This window comes from Mytilus edulis, chromosome 6 (genome assembly GCF_963676685.1).
Source record: "Mytilus edulis chromosome 6, xbMytEdul2.2, whole genome shotgun sequence".
In the NCBI taxonomy this organism is placed as follows: Eukaryota; Metazoa; Mollusca; class Bivalvia; order Mytilida; family Mytilidae; genus Mytilus; species Mytilus edulis.
Window position 1 is genome coordinate 91445970 of NC_092349.1, and position 9830 is coordinate 91455799.

Here is a 9830-nt window from a genome sequence, read left to right on the forward strand (position 1 = left end):
AACTGTTACAGCTATATGGCTTTCTTAACATGTCTAGCATTCATGATCAAAAGGAGGCCGAAACTTAATGCCTTAAACTTAGACCCGAAGTTTAGAGAAATTGGAAATAGCGGAAGAACAATCATACGGACCTCTAATACAAATGTGATTGTTCTGTGTGTTCACTACTATAAATATATGAGACATACAAGCGAGTTGTGGGTAAAAATGGGGAACATAAGCAGTGTAAAGGATGAGCGAAGATTTTTAACCATTCATTAACTACATGTATATTTGTCTGTCTTTCCCCAAGAATGTGTAAACTATTGCCCGCTGTAAATGCACTTACCGGTTGCGACACAACTTCGTCTCTGTTTGGAGTAGGTAAGCAAGTTGTCTATAAGACTTTGAAGGACACGCACGATTATTTCATAGGTTTTTAGAGTTTCTGTAATAAGACCTTGTTTGGGCATGAAAGTTATTTCCAAAGCTTCATGATTTGAAAAATCTCTTTGAAACCATTCAATCATAATTATTATCAAATGAGCATCAAGCTAGCCACCAGGGAAGATGTAAGTTTAGTCAGATTACCTCCTCATGAGGCGACACTGAAGCAGCATGTTTTACTTCCTTCGATTCAAACTAAAAATTTGGACCGCATTAACACATTGTTAAACCCCCTATTCCGTCAATTTTAGACTATGGTTGGTATGAGTTAAATGATTCATTACACTCCGTGTATTTCAAAGGGCATATGTCAGCAGAATTCTTGCCGGATCTTGTGTTTTCATTGAAGGCAAAATCTCCATGTAAAAAGTCATTTGTTTGTTCGCAACAAAATTTTACATGTCCGAAGCTTTGCTCCTGTAAACGGTCATAATTATGTAAATATTTCAAATCATGTTCTTTGACAGATGAATCAGAAGATACTCCTGGCATAATTCTGTTGTGTGAAACTGTTTGATTTGAGTTTTGAGTTGTAACTGTTTCCGAGGTATTGAGAGCTTTTTAGATTTATATTAAAGAATTACATGAATGAGCTTATGCAAAACACCCCTTCAATCATGATAGTAGGCTTCGGGTAAAATAATATTATTTATCCTTTATTACTGAGGTTGAATGGCAGCCGGCAAGGTATCTACTGTCACTTTTTAAACATAATATGTGTATAATAGATCAAGCGTTTGAAAAACGCCAATTTCCAGAATAAATCGATTTCCTAATTAATTTTTTTTACACTTTCAAGATAATTCATTGTTAATTGATTTGAAGAAATGTCTATTTATAAAATTTAACCTAAATTGTTGTATATATCTTCAAATTTTGAAAGTATGGAAGAAAACAAATAAAAACAGAATTTGATCTTTGACCTTATTTTATGCAAAACTGTTACCACATTTTTTTTTACGACATCGATATTTCAAAAGCATTCATTTTTCCGAATCCAACGATATATAATATAGCTATATAGTATCTTTGACGATTAAATCATAAAAATATTGGGTCTGTTCACCGTACTATTTGGAACTACTGGTCCGTATTACTACATGAATTTAACAGGAAAATACAAAACGTCAAATTTGACATTTGTCACATCTACTCACTTGTGAAAGTTTGAATGGAGATCTCAAAGAAAGTTTAGACAGGTAGACTTCACCTGAGCAATTTTTGGTTGTATAATAGTGGGATTTAATTTTGCAAAAAAAAATCATATTAATCATCATTTGATGCTGTCAAAAAAAAAGCTATTCATTCTCTTTCATTTAAAACTCAACATAGTTATCTTGTTAATTTTCCAGTTTTGGATGATGATTTTCCTGTGGCATCACCTTACGGTGTTTATATAACTACTCGCAACATATGTGGCTGTTATGACGTTTTAGATTTTACTGATAAATTGCGAAATCAGGGATTTCGTTAACACCAATTACTTCAAATTTTTACTTTATTCTTACATAGATATAAACATTTGGTTTTGAATTTTGTTTGTACAAATAGAAAATGCAATTCAAACTTAAAGCCCATCCTCATTTTTACGGAGATGTTGTTAATCGTGCCTGGAAATTAGAACCGATCCTGGGAAACGGAAGGTCCCTTAGCAGACTTCCAAAACAATAGATTAAACACATGAAACGAATGGATAACAACTTTCATATTCTTGACTTGGTACGGGCATGCATATTCTTATGTAGAAATGGTTGATGATCTAGTCATAGATGCATGATTTTGTTTATTTTGTATTTGGCAAATCTTTTAGGAATTATTGCTCCTCCATGCTCTTTAACTCCGTACTCTGTTTGGCCTTTTAAATATTTGTTTATTCGAGCGTCACTGATGAGTCTTTTGTAGACGAAACGCGCATGTGGCGATAATATAAAATTATAATCCTGGTATCTATGAGGAGTTTACCATCAGTAACTAGGAGTACTCTCAGATATGTATTTTTTGTTTCTTTGTTGTTGGGATATACGGTACCCGACAACGTCAACTTTGATTTTTTATTGAATGTATTTCTATTTGTATCCTTCTGATGAGTTGAGCCTTTTTCAACTAATTTTTAAAATTTTTAAAACTATGACACCACTGTTCCTTGTTACGAAAACGTTTATATAAACCTGGGACCTATATTAAAATTATTTTACATTCTAAGGGAGATAATCATTAAAAAGCTTGAAAATTAATTTTCTGATGCCAATATGCTTATATTGGTATATTATTTGCTCTTGAATTTCACACCACACAAACATTGTCTGTGCTTTTTATTTTGTTGTATTTTCAGAATGACATTACCAGTTGATCAGTGAGCTGAATGTTTCAAAGTCTTCATTATTTGTATAACACACTGTAATAATATTGATTACAGATAAACACATTATCAACTGTATACTGATTACAGATAAACACATTGTCAACTGTATACTGATCACAAATAAACACATTGTCAGCTGTATACTGATTACAGATAAACACATTGTCAACTGTATACTGATTACAGATAAACACATTGTCAACTGTATACTGATCACAAATAAACACATTGTCAACTGTATACTGATTACAGATAAACACATTGTCAACTGTATACTGATTACAGATAAACACATTGTCAACTGTATACTGATCACAGATAAACACATTGTCAACTGTATACTGATTACAGATAAACACATTGTCAACTGTATACTGATCACAAATAAACACATTGTCAACTGTAAACTGATCACAAATAAACACATTGTCAACTGTATACTGATCACAAATAAACACATTGTCAACTGTATACTGATCACAAATAAACACATTGTCAACTGTAAACTGATCACAAATAAACACATTGTCAACTGTATACTGATCACAAATAAACACATTGTCAACTGTATACTGATCACAAATAAACACATTGTCAACTGTAAACTGATCACAAATAAACACATTGTCAACTGTATACTGATTACAGATAAACACATTATCAACTGTATACTGATCACAAATAAACACATTGTCAACTGTAAACTGATCACAAATAAACACATTGTCAACTGTATACTGATCACAAATAAACACATGTAAACATACTAATTTCAAATAAACTTTAAATGTTCAGATCATGGAAAATCTATAAAAAAATTACAGAAATATGTTCAAGGTTTGAAGAAGGAATTCAGACCTTTTTATGCTGAATGTAAACTAATTGAGTTCTGGAGCTGGTAGGTCAGTAACTGATAACTATATATATATAGTAGTCCTTTGTTAATTTATTTATCATTGTCATTTTGCTTAGTTTCTTTTATAACCTATATTGACATTCGATTGACTTCTATTAAACTGAGTTTGTTCCAAGTCAGGAGACTGTGGCCTTTGTTAGTCTCTTGTAGGTTTTCAATTTTAAATAATTTATATGTTTTGGAGTTTAGTATGACGTAAATGTTCACTGAACTAGTACACATTTTTGTTTCGAGGCAAGCTGAAGCCTGCCACTGAGTGCAAGGATTTCTTGCTGTGTTGAAGACCCATTAGTGGACATCAACTGTTTTTTGCTCTTTGGTTGGGATTACGTTTCTTTTAATATTAGAGGAGAACTTTAATATGCAAGATAAATATAAAATCATATGGAATGAGTAGAGATATAAATTACATGACTATAGACTCACATGAGATGAGTACATCCTTTCCTCAAGTCTGGTTTATATACTCACATGAGATTAGTACATCCTTTCCCCCAGTCTGGTTTATATACAGTTCCCATGTCTTCAGCTTTTTATCTGAGCTTAGCTCTGTAAGGATTTTGGAACCCACTCATAGCAAACACCACACCTTCCATTAATCTACCAAAGACTTTCACTGCATATTCCCTTGGAGGTTCAGCTAAAAAACACATTAAATCCCATAAATTACTCATCAATAGATATATATTTACTACATGAAATGGTGTAAAGTGAGGATTGTAAAGTATGAAAAAGCCTTTTTAATTGTTTGTTTAACTAATCTCTTATACATTGCATTCCTTATGCTAAAGCCGCCAATCTGAAAACTGAGTATAACTTTCATTCCTGATACTTAACAACTACAAGCATTATGAATAATAGTAGTTCATTAGAATTACATTGAAATATTTTTAGCTTTAGACTTTACTGTGAGAACTTTGACACTGATTTTATACAAATGAAACTAGTTGACAATAACTTTGATATAGAAAAAACACAATATCTGACTGTCAAACAAAATGTCTACCTCTGTTTAATACTGCATGCTGATACTCACGAGAACATTCACATTATATGCATTGTTCTCCCTAGAGCCGTTTAGCATCATGGTAATATGATGCTATAATCTTAAATGTGATGCTATCTGAAGTGGTTTTCTTATAGATTTTGTTAGGCCAACTAAAATTAATTAGTAGATTTTCATCAAAATTTTTGAAAAAAATGGGGTGGGTGGGAGGATTTTATTTTTTAAATTTTATTTCATATGAAACCCTTTTGTGACGATTTCTTCATATATGCAAGTGTAATGATAAGCTTATATCATGTATACACAAGTATGAGGAATCTTACATAATTTTTCAAATCCTTAAATAAATACTATCTAATTGCGGCTTTAAAAACTAAACAACAAAAACGTGTGAGAAATCCTCTCTTCAGTTGGACTACCTTCACTAAATGTATTAGGGTTTCAAAACGATGTTTTGTATTCCATTAAAATGAAGCAAATGCATTGGTATGCAACACATTTATTATGAGTACAGAATAAAATGAAAACTCGAACAGTGTTGAAATAATTGGGTTGGTACTTATGCAAGATGAAAATATAATTACCATGTAAAACTTGAACTTAATAATAAAAAAAGTTGTTGTTTAATGACTCCTTTATGTGTATTGGGACATTTGCTGTTTGTCAACATAAAAATAAAATGCGTATGTTAGTCGACTTTCTAAATTCAAAATACGGTCATAAATCTAACAAGTTTGTGCTTGTGTTTCAATATCTTTAATCCAGTCATGTTTTCTGTATCAATGGTTTCCACGAATCTTGCGCTTTGGATATCATTCACGGTTTAAATTTCCTGACACAAAGCCATTGCATAATTAAAAAAATCCGCAGTTTTCTAATCACAGAAATTTGTGACATACCGTGATTTGCGGTCTTGGAAACAGAGTGTTTCTCGTAACACGAATATTTCATGTCATTCTCGTAATCAATCTTTACTCTCGGAAGATGATGTAGTCATCATAGAGCAGCAGAATATGTCGACTTAATCATTTTGGTTAGATTAACTCGAGGTACAAAACCGAAATTTGAAACAGGAAGCTTTGAATGAAACGAAATTTTAACAGTTACCGGTAACGGAAATGAACAAAATCCGGAAATCGTAAGTTTTATGAAATAAAAAAATTCGGGGCGGGCCGATTTCATAGGGGCGGGCGGGGATGAAAATCTATCATTTAATTTTAATTGGCCTTATGGATGTGATGCTATAACTTTTAGAAACAAGATGGTATTTCAATTTTTCCCGTTTACCAAGATGCTAAATGAAATATCTTGGGAGAACACTGATATGGTTATTAACTTCATTGTGTAAAATCCTTTAAGTAAACTAAATAGTGTCTTCAAAACATATCTATAACTGTCTTGTACTTATATCCTTGTTATGTTCAACTTATTTTGTAGTTTTGTCCTAACTTTGTTGAGCTTACATTTAGTTTTCTTTAATGGAGGTACTGATTCATTTTTTGCAGATGAAGCTGTGGAACTGATACTGGTTGACCGTTTCTTCAGTGATGGGACTGGGGTACCAGAGCCGGAGGGCTCATCATCTGAATCTTCTGTATGTTTCCTTTTATTCTGTGACTAGAAAAAAGGGGATTTTTCTATATAGCAATTCCAAACAAAGAAATAAAATGATAAAGTCATGTTTTGGCATCAACGAATTTTCCATTTTTTGTAATTTATTTGTTATTATACCTCATCCTTCAAGCCCGTGTTTAGATCTATTCTTCTAAATATTGACGAATATGTTTGTTTGAAAATTATTTTCTTTATTGCGATAGATCCTTACATTTTTCGAAATACAGTAAATTTCACTTACCATTGCAAATGACCAACTTGAAATTCAGAAGAAGGTTGTTTTTTAACCTTGAGGTTTCTTGTTTTTTTGTTAGGTTGATTTTATTATTGTTTAGAAGTATGATTTAATTTTGAAATATAAAATTGAAATATTTGTTGTGTTGTTTTTTACTCTGTTTACATACTTACTGTTGGTGTGATCTTGACCTTTTTTTCTAATTTTGGTGAAGATATTGACTCATCAGCCAAACGAGAAGCAGCTCTGACAGCGGCTGCCCCTACAACAGAATAGTAAAGTAACATAGTCTGTTTAGAGACTTCTGTTAGTTTACTTTTTATATTTGCAAGTACATTTTTGTTTGTTTTTTCTACATTGGCTAGAGGTATAGGAGGGTGGGTTGACATCTCAAAAACCATGTTTAACCTGCCACATTTTACGCCTGTCCCAAGTTAGGAGCCTCTGGCTTTTGTTAGTCTTGTATAATTTTTAATTTTAGAAATGGGAGTTTCTTGCTGCATTGAAGACCCATTGGTGGCCTTCAGCTGTTGTCTGCTTTATGTGATCCAGTTGTTATATCATCTCCTGTTTCTGGTTTGACAGTAAATGCTTCTAACTTCTTAGTTCCCTGGATAAAGAAATCCAAACTAAACTAAATCTATGGATGAAACATTTGTGTAAATCTAGAAGGTAAATATCTGCGGTTTCATGACCTTAAGGTGGCTTAACTTTCGTTCAATAGAACTTCAAGCTTTCCTCATTTTAGGTTATCAGCTTTGCATTTTAACTGGCATACACTTAAGCCTAAAGTAATTTCATTACTTCACAAAGTGTGTCAAACAGTTCATTTATCACATAAAAATCATTATCAAATATTTTCAATGCTGAATGATGGCTAAAATTTCATGTGTGAGTGTCATACATGTAACATTCAAAATTATGATACATGTAAAAATATGTTGTCAAGAAAATTAATTCCTTCACATTTTGAACTGTTCTGTATTGGTGATCACATTATCTTTGTCATTTTAGATACTTCAAAGAAAGCAAATTTAATTTCTAACATCTTGAAAATTTGGAAAAGGTGAATTCTTTCCTCACTATATGCTATTGTTATACAAATAAAATGCATATGAATGAAAAGAAGATAATTTAAAATATCACAACAAAATCTGCTTATGTTTATCTTTTGAAACAAAAATATAAGATACAGTTAACTCTCGTTGTCTCGAACTTGGTTGACTCAAATTTTGGATTAGTCGAAGTTTTCAAGTGGTCCCGAATTTTGTTCCATATAAATGTATATAATTTGACTCCTGATGAGTTGAAATTGGATGAGTCGAAATTACGGTTGAGTCCAACTAAATTTACAATCCCAAGGTTAACAAAAGCATTAAAAATTCATTATCTATCGCGAACTAATACACATACGTAAAAACATGACCTCCGGCATTTAAATGGATTGAAGAGTTAATCTAAATACACGTGTAATTAAATTTCCAGTCACTGACCACTGTATTGATTTATGATATGCTATTTCCACGAGTGTTTACCTAAGATTATCTTTTATAGAATTTTTATAAATAATTAGTGATGAATTGTTAATGTTCATGAAATAGTATTTGAAATGTTTACAAAACAATTAATTGTGATAAACACTAATGAGCTTGGGTGTGTATAAAGTAAGGATTATGACTTCCCTTAATGATCACCTAAAAACTACTCAATCGGCATCTTTAATTTTGTTGTATTTTCTATTGAAAAGAAAGAGTAATATAAAACAAAATGAAGAGGAATCTAAATTTTCTAAAGTCTCTTGTATCCGAGAATAAACAATTTTGTCAACTATAAACGACCTGAATAACGGAACTATCGATTTGAAATTACTCTCTCGGCTAAAAGCTATAGGAAAAGGTTGTAACTGAAACAATTGAAAAAGTAAAAATAATGTTATTATAATAATGAAAGACCTTGACATACAAGTACATCGATCTAATACCAGAATATCGATCCCCTTCCAATATTCACACGGATTTATTTCAGCTTTACCAAGCTAAGCAAGAGTTGTGTCCCTTGTTCTGTCAAACTTCCGGTTTTCGTTTGAGTTGAACTATGTGTATCTCGAAATATTTCTCTGGTCCAGCTGACTTCGAGATAACAAGAGTTGACTGTTTATCTACCCAAAGGATAGAAATTGTATACAAATTGATATTTTTAGTCAATGTCTAAAATTTTGACCCAATTTACCCTAAAAATAGCACATTAAGGTATATGTTTTTTTAAATTTTAAATTGACTAATGAAAAATAGCTTGTACCCAAATTTACCCAAAAGATTACAGTGGGTTCCAAGTTTTGAAATAAACCATTAAGAAAATTGACGATAAATAGTTACATATGTACAAGAGTTATCTCCCTTACCCCAAGTGTCTACAAAGTGGTTGTTGAAGAAAATTTTTAATTCTGCAGTAAAAAGAGTGATCTGACTGATAATAAAAATAATGTTGACTTACTTCTTCTTTGAGAACTGGAGTGGAATGAATCTTTATAAATGATATGCCATACTCTGATGTCTGTCAATACATTAAACAAAATATCAAAATCGCCAAGTGTGGACACTCAGAAATGTCATTTTTTCTTGTTGATTCATCACAGCTTTTTTTTTTAATTGACAGGATAAGTATTTGTTGCTTTGTGATTCTGGAGTGTTTCTGGCCTTCATTCAACTGTTGAATGTTGAGAGAAAATATTTATTTATCAATAGGCAGTATCATTATATGCTTACAACAAATAAAAGACCGATTACCAGGTTTAATGTCTATGTCAGCTCTGTTTGTATCTATTTGGCATTGTTAATCCCCAAGTGTCCTCGCTTGGCGTCTCAAAAATTTCCTGGTCATTTATTCATTGTGTTTTGCAGCTTAAGTGTTTCAACATCAATATAGTTTTTGCTTTCGATATATCGTGGTCATAAATTATAATGTTTATACTTTATATTCTGAGGGGAAAAAGTATTTAGGCAAATCTGTGAGTAAAAGAAATTATTAATTGTGTCAATAAAATTGAGAATGGAAATGGGAAATGTGTCAAAGAGACAACAACCCAACCATAGAAAAACCAACAACAGAAGGTCACCAAAAGGTCTTCCATGAGTATCCTGAAGATAGATAGATTAAATGGTATATCAGTATTTAGTACATATATAATCTTAAATCAATCAGAATTTTATCTTATCTTTGAGAAATAGTTTTAGTCATTCAAATGTGACGTCACTTTTAGCGTTGAGGCCTT

The 9830-nt window shown here is 31.7% G+C and overlaps 1 protein-coding gene across 1 annotated transcript; it reads right to left on the reverse strand.

The window, feature by feature from the left end:
- Positions 1-4209: 4209 nt before the first annotated feature.
- Positions 4210-6960, reverse strand: LOC139526757 (DNA repair protein XRCC1-like). Its single transcript, XM_071321923.1, has 3 exons — positions 6733-6960; positions 6174-6327; positions 4210-4344 (listed from the first exon to the last, which is right to left on the reverse strand). Exons 1-3 carry the CDS (start codon positions 6958-6960, stop codon positions 4238-4240), a joined length of 489 nt encoding a protein of 162 aa, XP_071178024.1. The 3' UTR covers positions 4210-4237.
- Between the last annotated feature and the right edge of the window lie 2870 nt (positions 6961-9830).